The sequence below is a fragment of the Benincasa hispida genome, chromosome 5, assembly GCF_009727055.1.
Source record: "Benincasa hispida cultivar B227 chromosome 5, ASM972705v1, whole genome shotgun sequence".
In the NCBI taxonomy this organism is placed as follows: domain Eukaryota; kingdom Viridiplantae; phylum Streptophyta; class Magnoliopsida; order Cucurbitales; family Cucurbitaceae; genus Benincasa; species Benincasa hispida.
Window position 1 is genome coordinate 9,829,835 of NC_052353.1, and position 15,374 is coordinate 9,845,208.

At 35.2% G+C, this 15,374-nt stretch overlaps 2 protein-coding genes across 2 annotated transcripts; both read right to left on the minus strand.

Moving 5' to 3' along the window:
* Positions 1 to 254: 254 nt before the first annotated feature.
* On the minus strand, positions 255 to 5,308 carry LOC120078768 (E3 ubiquitin-protein ligase RNF14). The gene is made up of 7 exons (XM_039033077.1): positions 4,715 to 5,308; positions 4,408 to 4,482; positions 3,804 to 4,320; positions 2,365 to 2,750; positions 1,998 to 2,224; positions 1,723 to 1,870; positions 255 to 700 (listed from the first exon to the last, which is right to left on the minus strand). Exons 1-7 carry the CDS (start codon positions 5,156 to 5,158, stop codon positions 572 to 574), a joined length of 1,926 nt encoding a protein of 641 aa, XP_038889005.1. The 5' UTR covers positions 5,159 to 5,308; the 3' UTR covers positions 255 to 571.
* Positions 5,309 to 12,236: 6,928 nt separating this feature from the next.
* On the minus strand, positions 12,237 to 12,803 carry LOC120077203. The gene has a single exon (XM_039031107.1). The coding sequence runs from the start codon at positions 12,801 to 12,803 to the stop codon at positions 12,237 to 12,239; it is 567 nt and encodes a 188-aa protein (XP_038887035.1).
* Positions 12,804 to 15,374: the final 2,571 nt, after the last annotated feature.

Genomic DNA, 15,374 nt, shown 5'->3' on the forward strand with positions numbered 1-15,374 from the left:
TTCCTTTTCTTTTTCCATCACCATCCAAACACATAATTTTGAATATATTCATTTCAAATTTTTCTAGTTCCAAACAAAGTAATTAATTTAAAATCATTTCTTGAATTTCAAATTACAAGATTTAAAATCATTTAAAACTTTTTTTTATCTTTTTGGGAAAACTCAGTTTAAACTTTCTTCAATCAAGAAGAGGTTAAGAAATGTTGTTGACATCCCAAATGGCAGGAAAATTAAATTAAATTATGGACATATCATAATAATTGAACAAAAATATGAACCACAACGTGGGTATTATTACAAAAGGCCTGTAATTCTATCTAATACATTAATTACATGGGTAAAGTTTACCAAAAGAAGTACTGCTATCTAAAACATTATTGAATGATTTCACCAGATAATACAGATAGAACATTATCCTAAGATTTATTAAACTAGAACTCACATTATCTCTCAATAAAAAAATGAAGTGAGAGAGGGGAAAACAAGGAAAGAGAAAGTGGAAGAAGAAAATAAAAGTTTTACAAAATCGTAAATGCCTCTTACCTTTTATTATGGAAGTATAGAAGTAAAATCAACCCACTGTGTGTTGTTTGCATCCTTTGGGTCCATAATGCTGGGAGCTGCGCTTCACAGCTTTTCTACATAAATAGCAGTAGTGGATTTGACATGACCAGCAACGTATGTGATTGTTATTCCCAACCTGTTCATTCATTAAAAAAATAGAATTAAATTAATAGAAACACAAACACGTAGTTCTTTTTCCACACACCATCATGTTTAGATCTAGATCAAGCAAACTATAGGCAACAAAAGAATCCTGGGAACGTGGGTAAAGAGATGGAGACCCAGGTTTCGGAATGCTTGATGTTGAGAATCCCACTAAGGGACCTCACAATCTTTCTAAGATCCATGGGTTACTCCTTTCATTGTCAATTGATTTTGAAATGCTCATGTTATCTAAAATACGGTACTAGAGCCCATGAAATCCAAACTGGCATTCGGTCTAAAACAAAAATTGGAATTTGATCCAAGAATGGCGAACTCAAAGAAACACCATCTTGAGTGGCATGTTGAGGATTCCACATTGGAAAAAAAATCAAGGAATCTCACAATCTTTATAAGATACATGTGCAACTCCTCTAATTATCATTTGGTTTTAAGATGAGACTCCATGTTATCTAATACTAGAGGAAAGAGTAATAGCTTGATTCAAAACTCGTTGTCAAGCGCGCCAAAGCTATGAATAGAGGTTGAATCAATTGGAGAAGGAAAACTAAGTTGAAGAATACCATTTGCAAAATGGTAAGACAATTGGGAGCAAGGTAGCTGAAAATGCTCAATTGGAAGATAAAGAAAGAAAACATAGTGGTTTATGTTTTGAGGCAGAAACATTCTTTCTCCTTGATAACACTCTGAATGATGGCTTTATTTTGCCTATCAGAAAAAGAAACTCTGAATCCTAATAGGGAACTAAGTTGAATACCACCATTAAGGAAAGAGATATCAACTCTCAATAATATCTCAAATGTTAAATATTTGGTTCTATACTAACGAGAAATCCAAGATAGACTAGATGAGTGAAAATAGTACAAAATTTTTACATTATGACCCGTTTTCCCCTTCAAATGCATTCTTTTGTTTGTACAGCTCAGCTGGTTCACACACAAAGAATACTTATACACACACCATATCCATTAGTAAACGTGACCTACTCCTACTCACCTTGGCATTAAGTTGACCACAATTAGGACATGGATGACCATTTTCAGGAAAAAGTTCAGCTTGAATCTGGCCCAAGACCTGCCGTGCATTCATGCGCTCTTCCCACTGTTGAATGGCTTCTTGTGGGAACAATTCACATGACCCTTCCCTTCATTTAAGATTAGCGAGTTAGATTCATATATTTATGAGAGTTGCACAATTGATGGAACATTGTAAATCATTAACCAGTCAAGAAGAAGTCAGCAGTAAATTAATGCTTGTTCGCATGAACATACCTGAAATGGTCATATCCATCAATTGCCTTGCTACAGCGGTAACAGAAATACTGTCCACAGTTATTACAAACCATCTTATTGCAACCCTCAGTCCGCGATATTGCCATTTTACAAGATGGGCATAGCTTGGCATCACGAAGTATTTCCTTGACACTAATAAGCTCATTTATCATCTCACGTTCCTTTCGTCTTTGTTCACTACCTAACTGAGATGAATTTTGACGCTCCTGCAGTGTTAAGTAAGAACAATAAATTAACGAGGCTAAGAAACGTAAAAGGTTATTACTTCTAAGGATAAATGCTAATGAATGTCCCTCACAAAACATAAAAATGCACACGGATTGAGTGAACTTGGTACCGAGCTAACCTCAAGAAGACGAAGCTTCATTTCTGGAGTCATACATTCAATCCCGACATGACGTCGCTCACTACAGAGTGTACAAAAACTGAAGTAACACTTAGAGCATTGAGCATCATGATCTACGTCCTCTAGGCAGGGGGTTTCACACCTTGGGCAATAGACCACATCTGACATTGATTCCAGTGTCTTCGTGAGCATCATGGATTCCCATCTTTCAAACTCCTCATCACCAAGCAATTGCTTCAAAAGACCAGGAGGAACCATAACATCACATTTGGCATCTGGACATTTGAGTTTACTTATGGTGCCTTCCTTAACATGCATGCTTGAGTATGTCTCCATGCATTTCCAACAAAAGTAATGCTTACATGGCAATCTAACAAACTTTGAACCTGATTGTGTCCAACCAACAAATGAAGTAACTGGAGTTAAAATATCACATCTGACAGTAAGATTTCTACACAGGCTAAAAGAGAGCAAAATTGATGGCACTCCCAAAATTCAGCAATTATATGACAGTATGACATTATAGACCTACAAAGGTCAGGCTACCACAAGTTCAAAGGATTTTCATCCACTTGGATCAGCTAATTAGGATATATCATGATGCCTGGACAGGATGGAAATTTTGTTGGGGATAATCATAAGTTAATGGTTCCATTTAATAGAAAATTGATGGTATTCCCAAAATTCAGCAATTATATGACAGTATGTCATTATAGACGTACAAAGGTCAGGTTACCACAAGTTCAAAGGATTTTCATCCACTTGGATCAGCTAATTAGGATATATCATGATGCCTAGACAGGATGAAATTTTGTTGGGGATAATCATAAGTTAATAGTTCCATTTAATAGGGTTTTAAGAAGCACAATATTAGCCTATGAAGTTTGAAGGGAGGAGTTTCCACAAGGAGATCAGATCAGGACCTTTTTTTCCCGTTTGTTTCTCCAATATCAAAATATTGCTATGGATATTCACCCCCAAAACAAAGGCCACCTTTTTGTTAATGCAGACAATTAGTGATTATGCAAAGAAAATTGACCCCCACCCCACCCATGAGTTAAATGGGATTCCATCGATAAATAGGCCAAGGCATTTTCTATTCCTAACAGGACAGGTATTGCTGTTCTGACTAACAACAGAATATCTTCTTAGGGTAGGATAGTCAGTCAAATTGTGTACAGATAAATTGTCTGCTCTTTACAATTGCAACTCTCTTCAGTGTCCAGCCTCAGTGAAGGGAAAGGCATACCCAAAGCTAGTGACTGACACCATTTCCCAAAATCTTTCCTTTTATTCTATTATGCAATCTGATGTTAGACGCTTGAAGTAATTAATATGTTACAAATGATTGTTATTAAAATTATTCACGCTGATGCATACATGCAAAAGTAGAAGTTGAGAACAATAGCATCTTATCTTGAGCCAGTGATGGAGCTTACCTGCATACTGACTTAAACAGATGCAGCATTCCTGCAAATTCATGCAGAAGTCCTCATCACGTCTCTGATTGTCATAATTTATTATTGCAGGAACATCAACTTCTGGAGAAACACTTCCTGAAACTGCCCGAGTATCTCTTGAATGTCCCTTGTCGTAAGGACCAAGCATAATCGCTTTATCTAACTGAAGATAAGCCAGAGATGACATTTGTAGCCATTCTACCCATTGATATACAACTTCCTGCCCCAGTTGTTCAGTCCATATCCCATCCAACACAGAGCAAAGACTGGAAATTCTAGCAGAGTCCAACCACTGAATAGAAATTGTATAATATGGAGGTAGGTGACTAGGATACGATTTTGGTAATAAACAGGTCAAAACAATGGGGTTAAGATACTTGACTTTGAACGAAAAGGAGCATTCGTCTGAGTTAGGACTTTTGATCTCAAGAGAAACAGATGAACTAAGCTTTGCAGTAACAGTAATATCACCAGGATTCTCAATGTGTATGAAGATCTGCAGAATAATAGCATAGGTTTGAGGTCCAAATTCCAAAGTATTTGTATGTAACAGTAATTATAAATTTCTTGGATGGTTGTGAACCTGGAAACGGCGCTGCCCTTTATATTCATCGAGGATATAGACATTTTCTCCATATATGGACTCCAAAGCCAGCAACTACAGAAGATTAACCAATAAAACAATAAATAAGATGCAAATTACTTCCATAACAGGATGAGAGACAGTTCAAGATTGGACATGAAAGCCAAATATCTAAGAACAAAAGTGAATTGGTAGAAAATTGCATGCAGGGGAACGAATACTACAACACAAAACGTATATAAACAAACTTCACTGAAAACTATCAATTTCGCTTTCATATCAGACGCAATTCACAATAATTAGATACCTCATCTTCCTGCAACTGATCATTAATCCTTAGCTGCTCCTCCGACAACTCCGGCTCCTCGGAACTGCGCTGCAGCATCTCTAACCTACAGTAAACATCATCCACAGCCTCACTTGAGCCAGAATTTCCAGCTGTCTGGTCTTTAATCTCACAGTTCGAATTCGCAACATCGACTTCCACAGGATTTTCCTCACAAGTGAAAGATTCTATTCCATCGGCCAAAGCACTCACCTCCGCTTCCTGGACAGGTTGGGGACGAGGGCGGCGGCGAATCCGATGCTCGTATTTGAAATTAGGACCGGTAGAAGAACGATTACCGAGGTCCGAGCGTAGTGAGCCGGAAGTAGAAGCGTGATTGTGTGTTTGATTCGTGTGTTTGGCGACCCAAACCTCTTGTGTTTGATTCCGATCAGCCCACTGGCCTCCTCTTCCGGTCTTTCGCATCACGAATTCCGGTAAAGGATCGAGAAGTTCGATCAGAAGAAGATTCAAATTTAACTATTGAAGCTTTGATTGTTATTAAGATTTACGTGGACGGCGGCAAATGAGAATTCTCAGGTCAGAGCATTGCACGTCCTTCACAAGTTGTAAGTTGTAACTGGAAAACTGAATGCCAAATATCAATTTATAGATTTTTTTTTAAAAAATAATGTTTTTTAAATATATTTTTTAATATATAAGGACAAAAATAGGATTGGAGGGAAAGTATTCCAAAAATAGGTTTTTAAATCGTGTACCGGTATACGATTATACCCTTGTACCCGGTACACGATTAACTCTAAATCGTGTACCATGTATATGAGTTTCTGTCCATCTGGCGTGCGCAGTCTACCGTGGCAGTCATGCAGGGTTGACTGAGTCGTGTACCCGGTACATGACTCCCTCCTCCATTAAATATGTCGCGCCTCTTCTTCTTCCTCATCTGACCTTCTACCTTCTCCGTCCCACTCAAGCTTTGCCTTATTTTACCTTCTTTTGTTGCGTTTCTCTATCCAAAATTTCGAAATCTTCCTCATTTTGCTTCTATCTTGTGCATCCATATGCCTCCATTTGCTCGTCCGTCCAAAATTGTTCAAAATCGTCCTCCATTTGTTCGTCCGTCCAAAATCGTCCTAACGCTTCTGTGGTAAAATTATTTCTCTAGTTGTTTTTCAATATATAATCTTCCTATATATATCATTTTGTTTGCATTTGGACTGAACTTAATGTATAGTTTATGGATCTATAATTTATTCGTTGGGTTGAATCTAGAAATATATGTATATATTTGTTTATTTGTTGGGCTGATTTTAATGTAATTTATGAACTTAGAAATTAGATTTTGTTGAGCTATTTTTCTGGATGATTATGTTTGTTTATTTGTTTGACTATTTTTTTGTTTGGCTATTTTTTTTTATGATTAATTCGATTATGTATTTATTGGGTTGAATGTAGAAATATATGTATATGTTTATAAAAATGAAGATTGATTCATATATATATATATATATATTATTTTGTTTGTTTGCATTTGGGTTGAATTAAATGTATGATTCATGGATATATTATTTTGTTTTTATTTGGGNTGATTAGTTTGTTGGATTATTATGTATTTGTTGGGTTGAATATAGAAATATATGTATATGTTTATAAAAATGAAGATTGATTCATATATATATATATATATATATTATTTTGTTTGCATTTGGGTTGAATTAAATGTATGATTCATGGATATATTATTTTGTTTTTATTTGGGCTAATTTAAATGTATATGCATTTTAGATTTGGGCTGATTTAAATGTATAGTTTATGGATCTTAAATTTGGGCTGATTTAAATGTATAGTTTATGGATCTTAGATTTGGGCTGATTTAAATGTATAGTTTATGGATCTTAGATTTGGACACGTATAATATTTAGATCTTATATGTTGAATTTAGAAATTGGATTTTGTTGGGTTGACATATTAACCTTTTTTTTTTTGTGAAAAAATCATAATAAATATGTGATGCGTTCTAAAGATTTAGTTATTCTTGAACTTGGAAATGATGGAGATAGTGACATTGACGTTGAAGTTGATGAATTATTTGGACACAACAGTAGTAGGGAACATGATCTTGAGTTGGTACCGTCGGAAATGTTCACCCAAATAGATTGGGAAATGACAAATTCAACATGTGAACTAGGGTCTACTTTGGAAGAAAGGAATATAGGTGTAGATAACTGTAGTTTAATACAAAAAGGAATGTTGTTTAATACCAAAGAAAATTTACAGCTTGCTGTAAAAAAAATATTGTGTGACAGAACACTACGAAATTGCTGTAGTAGAATCAAATCAAGATCTTTGGTATGTTAAATGTAAATCATGGAGTGACGGTTGTGCTTGAAGGTTATTGGCATATCGGCGTAAAACTCATGGGATGTTCAAAACCACCAAACTTCAAGGAGAACACTCATGTTTGTTTTCAGAATTGACACAGGATCATTCACAGCTTGATTCAAATTTTATGAGTATTGAAATTCAATTTTTGGTAAGAGCTGATCCTGGATACCTGTGGCACTACTCCAAGAAGCCATTAAAAAACAATATGGCTATAATGTTAATTATAGACGGGTGTGACAAGCCAAGAGAAAAGCGTTGATTGCTGTGTTTGGTGATTGGGAGAAATCATATTTGGAGCTTTACTGCTCTTGTTCATTACAATCCAGGAACACGAACAGATTGGTTTTTCCTTCCCTCTGATATGCCAGGTACGACTATTTTTGGACGAGTTTTTTGGTCCTTTGATCCTGCAAGAGAAGGGTTCAACTATTGTAGGCTATTAATCTAAATCGATGGAACTCATCTCTATGGAAAGTATAAGGGGAAATTATTGACAGCCTTATCTATTGATGCAAACTGACATATATTTTTTCTTACTTTTGCTATCGTCGAAGGTGAAAATTCGTCCAGTTGGTCATGATTTTTGTGGGCATTGTGTGAATATGTTACCTAAAGAGAGGGTATTTGCTTGATTTCTGATAGACATAAGGGCATTCTTGGTACACTTAATAATGAAGAAATTGGTTGGAGTGAACCCAGAGCGTACCATTGATATTGTCTTCACCATGTTGCCAGTAATTTCAATACGAAATAAAAATCAAAGCAACTAAAAAATTTGGTGTTTAAGACAGGAAATCAACACCAAAGGCGTAAGTTCATTCGGTGCATGAAAGAATTGAAACAATTGCACCCTGAATGTCTTGAATATTTTTCAGATATTGACTTGGAAAAATGGACTCAGTTACAAGACGATGGGTATCGCTATAGGTGGATGACATGCAATGCAGCTGAATGCATAAACAGTGTTTTCAAAGGTGCTAGAATGTTACCAATTACTTCTTTGGTTAGGCTAATTCTATCACACAATACTATATTTTGAACACCGAAGACAAGAAATCACACCTCTCGGGCCATGAGAAGGTGTGTGACGCCACATCGTTCAAGCCTGGGATCAACCCTTAAGGGAGTTATCTATCTACTTACCCCTGCTTCAGGGAAGGAGTGAATTCCATTTTTTGTAGCTAAGTTCCCAGCTCCCAGATCGGACGAATTCCCAAAGTGGTAGGTTTGAGTCGGCGACCTGGCCACTCGCACTCATGCAAATCAAAGGACCGCCCTCAATGGCAAGAGTTTCCAACTCATTTAGGATTGAGGTCATGTTACCTATGGTCATCCTATTGAAGTGAAGTCTATGTCATGAACGATGTTATAAGACGAGACGTTAACACTTCGTGGTCAGGTCTTATACAAACTCTTTGTATAGGATGCTCCGCTCGCATGTCCCCTGCACGAATGATCAGGATCAGACCATCTGTACAAGTCACAACACTTGTAACCATTCCATAAAGAAGCCGTATCCATAGCATTACCAAGATAAGGTTTCCCTCCTATATCCATATACTACAGACCATTTTGGTTATCACTTAAGACATGATCCATTTGTATGTCACCACATACATACTTAAGTTACATAAATACAACTAGGGATTTTAGTTTATTGGTTTGTGATCAAACAAATAAAACATCAAATGTGTGCAAAGTCAAGAAGTGAAGTAAATATCATATATTATACATCACAAGCATTCATACAAACTGTTTACAAACTACAGGACACGAGACTTTAGGGTATCATCCCCGATAGCTCCTTAAGTCCCACTTATCCTCTGATGAACGATTGGTTTTTTATCCAATCACTAAATTGAGTCCCTCTCAGGCCAATGAGAGGATGGGGCCCCTTGCTCAATACCTAGAATCAATACTTAAGAGAACAACCTCTCTATTATCCTTAAATCGGGTAGGAGTGAATTTCATCTTGCACCCTATGTCCCCAGCTATCTACTCGATCTTATCCCTAAAATGGGAAGTTTATTGAGCTAGCGCTGTTGAGCCAACCCTCACCTATGCAAATATAAGGATAATTTCGAATAAACAGGAGTTCATAGTTAGCTTAGGATTTAGGTCGAGTTACCTAGGTCATCGATTTGAAATAGTCAGTCTTAAACAGTAAACAACGTTATAAAGTAAGAGTGACTTATTTCTTAGTCCTAGTCTTATTACAAACTCATTGCATAAAATGACTCCACTCACATGTCTCCACATTAACGATCTAGGATAAAATCGTTTGTACTATCTACTGTTGGGTTGTATGTCCTAAAACTCGCAGTTTGTAAAGTTAAACATTTTCTATTATATTCAACATTTCTTCAATAAAGTTGTTATTGAATCTTTAAATTGCATTCGTAAAGTCTAAATCCAATAAACTAAGATCCATGGTATATGAATACTTGAACTTTATGTAGAGATATAAAGATGGGTCAAGTTCGAGTAAATAGCCAAAACAGTTTATAGCATACGAATAAGGTTGGATGCCTTATTCTGGTAACACTATCGGATGCGGCCTACTCTGTAGTTATTACAAGTTGTTGCAAAGATGCTACAAACAAAGTGATCCTCATTCGTTCATATATTGATATGAGGAGTAGGGGCGTCCTATGCAATAAGTTTGCATAAGATTGGACCAAGAAATAAGTCACTCTTACTTTATAACGTTGTTTACTGTTTAAGATTGATTATTTTGCTTAGATGACCAATGTAACTCGATCTTAATCGTGAGCTAACTGTGAACTTCTGTTTATTCGAGATTATCTTTAGATTTTCATAGGTGAAGATTGGCTTAATAGCGTCAGCTCAATAAGTTTCCCATTTCAAGGGTAAGACCAGGTAGATAGCTGGGGACATAGGGTGCAATAAGAAGTTCACGCCTACTCGATTTAGGGATAGAAGAAAGGTTGTTCTCTTAAGTACTGAATCTAGGTCTTAAACAAGGGGCCCCACCCTCTCATTGGTCCAAAAGGGATCCGGTTTAGTGATTACATCACAAACCAATTGTTCATTAGAGGATCAGTGGAACTTAAGGAGCAAGATGTATTATCAGGGGTAAAACGACATATTGACCCAACCGTTATTACGAACAACCTGTGAAGGGTCGACTTACTGGTTATGGTTAAATCATGTAGACACAAATATATTTACAGTGAGGAGAGTGCAACTATTGAGTTATAGTGGTGTGACTTGATAGTTAATGAATGCTGGTTAATTTGGTCTAAAGAGTTTTAGTCAATTAATCATAAATCGTTGAAGCCTATGATCTATAGGTCCATAAGGTCCTTCTACTAGCTCGTAAAACATGAACACCTTGAATTAATAAATTGAGTGAATTTGGAACGATATCAATTTGAATTGTTTAAGTTGAATTTCAATTTGAAAATGTTCAAATTGGTATTAGGGTTTGAATTTAAATAAATTCTAATTCAAATTAGGGTTTTTATAATTATATTCGATATAATTAAACTTTTAATTTGTTGAAATTAAACGAAATTGGAGAGTTTATAATATTTAAATATTGATTACATGAATAGGATTCATGTTTAAAATTAGGTGTGTGATTAATTTAATATGTTTAATTAATTAAAAATCAAATTAATTCAAATTTTAATTCAATTTATGAAATTGATTTTTTTAGATTTAATTAATTATAAATTAATTAAATTTAATATTAATTAATTATGAACTGATTAATTGAATTTTGAATTTAAAGAAAAAATGGAAAATGGAGTTGGAAGTAGGAATTTCCTATTTTCCTCCAAGCAGGAGGTGCTTCTCATGAAATACACACAATTAATCCCACCATGAATTTGAAGTAGTTGCTGGCATTTGATGTCTACTAAAGTGCTTGCATGTTTATAATGTTTAAAACTCTTCATTTTTGCTAAGATTGAAGGGGGCTGAAGCTGAAATTTTGATTTCTGTAACTTCATCTTCTTCCTCACAAAACCCACAATTCTAACTTCACAAATTCACTCAAATTTGAGTTCCACCACTCAAATTCAAGGTTAGAAATAGTAGAAAAGATCTCTTGGTGGTTCACTGTTAATTTAGAGTTGAATTCGAATGAAGAGCAACTTGGATTTGTAAGAATTCATCAAAGGTATGTTTATTTGAAACCCACTTGTGATTTTCTGCAAAACCATGCTTTAGAACTCAAACTAAATGTAATTAGAGTGCTTATTGATTATGTTTGCTTCCGTTACATGCTAGTATATCCTATCATCTACAAAGTGGGTCGCGTCCAATAGTGTTACCAGAATAAAGCACCCAACCTTATTCATATACTATAGACCATTTTAGTTATTTACTCAAACTTGATCCAGTCTCCATATAAAGTTCAAGTATTCATGTAATAGTCATGGATCTTAGTTTATTGGATTTAGTCTATATAAGTACAATTTACCTATTCAACAACAGTTTTATTGAATAAATATCAATAACATCTTTATTAATAATAGAAAAAAATTTTAACATTACAAATTGCGAGTTTTAGGACATACAACCCAACAATTTTGGGGGTATGATAACGGATCTCGATGAATAGTAGGTTCAATTGGAGGTGCTACGTGCAATAGCCTCTTGTATATTGGGGTGATACATATGCACGCTCATCATCTGACATGTCCAGTACCATATTTACCACAGTCTGTACAACATTTCAGAAAATGTCTGAGTTTTGGGTGATTTGTCTATTATTAAGATTCATAAGAATAAATACTTACTGATGCAGAATTAAAAATATTATCTTGCAAGGTTAGAAGCGGTGTTGGTCGCAGGTAACTCTGACGAAGTATTCGAGGGATAGCAATTGTATTTAATTTTGTTGCAGCAACACCATCTATCGTGGACAATGTCCCGTACAACCAAACTTATAAAATTTTGCACAAAGCATTAGAAACAAATGTCATGTAAGCGCCAAATTGCATATGGTGAATTGATTAAATTATAATGATGTAGCCAAACAACTTTACCTAAAACAAAGTGGAAACCTAAGAAGGCTGAACTTTATGACATAAGATGGATTTGTTGCTGCATTGTCCCTGTACGTCCTAGCCTTCCCAATGCACACCCATTGCAAACCACCCAAGGTCCTGTCTTATAACATTGAACCCTAATCCATATTGTTGAAACAGTCAAGATCATTAGTACCTTGAAATAGATACGAATCAATGGACGTATGCTTGTCCTTTCCCATCATTGTAAGCTCCATGTAGTATACTAATGAAACTTTGACAACATCTTCATCGTTAGCAAACTCACATTCCGGGTACTCTTTCTCCAAGTCAAACAATGTTAGTCCTTCACGCTTGAAATACGTGTCTCGCAAACGATAACCAACAAATTTTGTCCGCTCAATGATAAGTGTGGGCGACCACAATCCCAACACCAATAAGAATTCTACTTTCTTAAACGTCACTGTGCTCCCTATAATATTGAATGTCATACACTCTTCTCTGTCGTCCACAATCTCTCTCAATAAGGCCTCATGAATGAGACCACTACTGAATATAATATTCAAATAAATAAAGCCACCGAATATTGTTCTTCTAAACATATCCAATTGTGCAGGACTCAACTTCCTCTTGATAACAATGTTCGTATGCTTGATATGGGATAAAGTGGTGTACTGAGCAGGATACCAGTCGACCCTCAGAAATCTTGAATGGATTTGTTCCATGTCAACTATGCAATAATTTTTAAATATAGATATTCGACTGATACGTTTAAGTTACTGTTTAGGTTAGCGTTACTTATTTACTGTTTTCATTCGGGTTTAAGGTCATGGTCAAATTCCCTTGATGACTGATCATACGCGTATCAGAATCGCAAATGGAAACGAAAACGCAAACGCAAGCATAAACGAAAACAAAAATGGTAACCTTAATCAATTGCAAAGATTTAAGATCTAATCAATATACCAAACGATAACTTTAGAACAATGTAGTAGAACAAATATAACATTCAATGTCATCATTTCAATGCAACTACAGTGTCAATGGTAAAATTGACTTTGTTTTATCAAAGTCCAAGTACAAGTTCATAGAAATTGAAAAAAAAAATGTCGCGATTTTTTATGAACAGTTATGTAGAGATCTCATCGAGCTCGTTGGTTTCTTCACTTTGACTTAGTTCCCAGTTGACAACGAGCAGATACTAATAGAGCATAATAATTGGAAATGGTGTACTTATTGATGACCGAACGCGCATATACTAAACCCTAAAATGTCATTTGGATGTTAGAGCAAGAGGAAGAAGAAGAAGACACTCAAACATTCCATATATGTTTTCAAAAAGTTTGCAAAAGTGGGGGTTCTATCAGTTGTCCAAAAATTTGGTTTACAATGGAATGTATGTTCGTTATCTTGCTTTGTCTATTCAATTTTAACAATAAGTAAATAATCTGAATAGGGATTAGATTACCTTTATAAAATGCATAGGTAAATGTGATCAATTGCAATCAAATAAGTATTACAATTGAGGTCCACTTCCATTCATCCACCAATACAATCTAATTCCAATTACACTAAAATACATTATGTTTACGTTGACCTAAATTTAAGGGAAGGTATTAATTGTTATAACATAAAGTTGATAGTTATAAATTGGATTTTTTTTAAATAATGTTTTTTTAAAATATAATGACAAAAATAGGGTTGGAAGGAAACTTTTTCTCAGAATAGGTGTTTGGAAAAACTATTGACAAAATTAGGATAGTGAAATCGTGTACCGGGTACACGATTGCCAAACTCGTGTACACGGTACACGAGTATCGTTTAATCCAGTCAGCACCACGTCGGCTGACTGGTTGACCGGTCAGACGCAAACTCGTGGACCCGATCCACGATTTGCTTATTTTTTTTCCATTTCTTGTTTTTTTAAAAAGTGTGTTGGCTATTTTCTTTTTTTAATTGTAGATGTACAACAATATTAAAACTTTAGGAATTGGTCCAAATTCCTTCATTATTAAACTTAATTATGTATTTAATCTACAATGAAAACATCTTGCACTCATATTAAAAAAAAATTTCATGATATTAAAGAATATTTATAATTCGTTCTTTAATTTACAATTTGAAAATGAAAGTTTACATGAAATTTAAAAACGACCCCCTGGCCCTTACCCCTCATGGGGTTGTCTTCATGTCCCTCTAAATTAGGTTCACCCTGTTGTCGCTCTCGTCTACGACGAATACGTCTTCAATCAGTGTCAACAACATTGAGTCATCTTATTTGTTGAATAATACCGTCTATGTTGACCAACGTTTGCTGACACATTGAACCCAATTCTGGTAAGTTGTTCTGCACTGAATATTGTTGAATATCGCTAATAAAATTATTCTGTACAATAAAAAAATAAATAAATATTAAACAATATTCATATCATATATATGGAAAATTTCTGATTTTAAATCTCTTACCATGCAGTAATAGTAAGCGCCGTCAGGTGTGATAAATCACCTCGTGATCGAATTGTACCAGGAAAAGTAGTCGTCTGATACAGCTGGCCCATTTGTTAATTCTCCCTATGCACAACGATCATGTCGTCCATGCCAGTAGGATAAATATACTGCATGGATTCGACGCTAGTTTTGGTCGTGCTTACCTCTCAAATCGATCTGGTGTAGTGCTATGAGTGTATAGGACAACGAAGGTATCGTTTATCGCAGACCGAACTGTCTCAACACATGATATGGATAATGCCACTCTACTATATGGAATCATATAAGAGGGCTAACGGTCAACCAGATGTCTTCACCATCACGACAATAATCAGGTAAGGAGAACCAAATCTGTTGTGTGTATGGCGTCCAAATAATCTGACAAAAAAAAAAACAAACAATAAGTATACATATGAAATGTTTTAAATATTCATTTATATATACATTTGCTACTTGATTATGTATCAACATGTCGAATATTTTTCTGTACACGAGCAACATATTTGTTAACTGTTCAAAAGCAGCTAATACATCACTCCATCTAAAATTATAAAAAATACAATTAATTTATATTCTTACATAAAATGGTAACGAAATAAATATATAAATGAAATAATACCTGGCACTAAGTGGATGATGATCTGGGGCCTGTAGCTGGACTTGTGGTGCTATAATTGGAAATCGATCATAAGCCCATACTTGTAGTAGTATCAGTGGCCCTTCTATTTCCAACGCTTGTGCATTGGAAACCCGACAAAGTTCTCTATACAACCATGCAAGACATGCACCACCCCACAAGTACGTACCAG

Excerpts from the sequence above, each read along its gene's own strand:
- LOC120078768 (XM_039033077.1), bottom strand. The coding sequence starts at position 5,158 with ATGCGAAAGACCGGAAGAGGAGGCCAGTGGGCTGATCGGAATCAAACA. Across the intron at positions 4,321-4,407 it reads AAGGGCAGCGCCGTTTCCAG|ATCTTCATACACATTGAGAA; the intron begins GTTCACAACCAT and ends ATTATTCTGCAG. Across the intron at positions 701-1,722 it reads GTGGTCAACTTAATGCCAAG|GTTGGGAATAACAATCACAT; the intron begins GTGAGTAGGAGT and ends ATGAATGAACAG.
- LOC120077203 (XM_039031107.1), bottom strand. The coding sequence starts at position 12,803 with ATGGAACAAATCCATTCAAGATTTCTGAGGGTCGACTGGTATCCTGCT.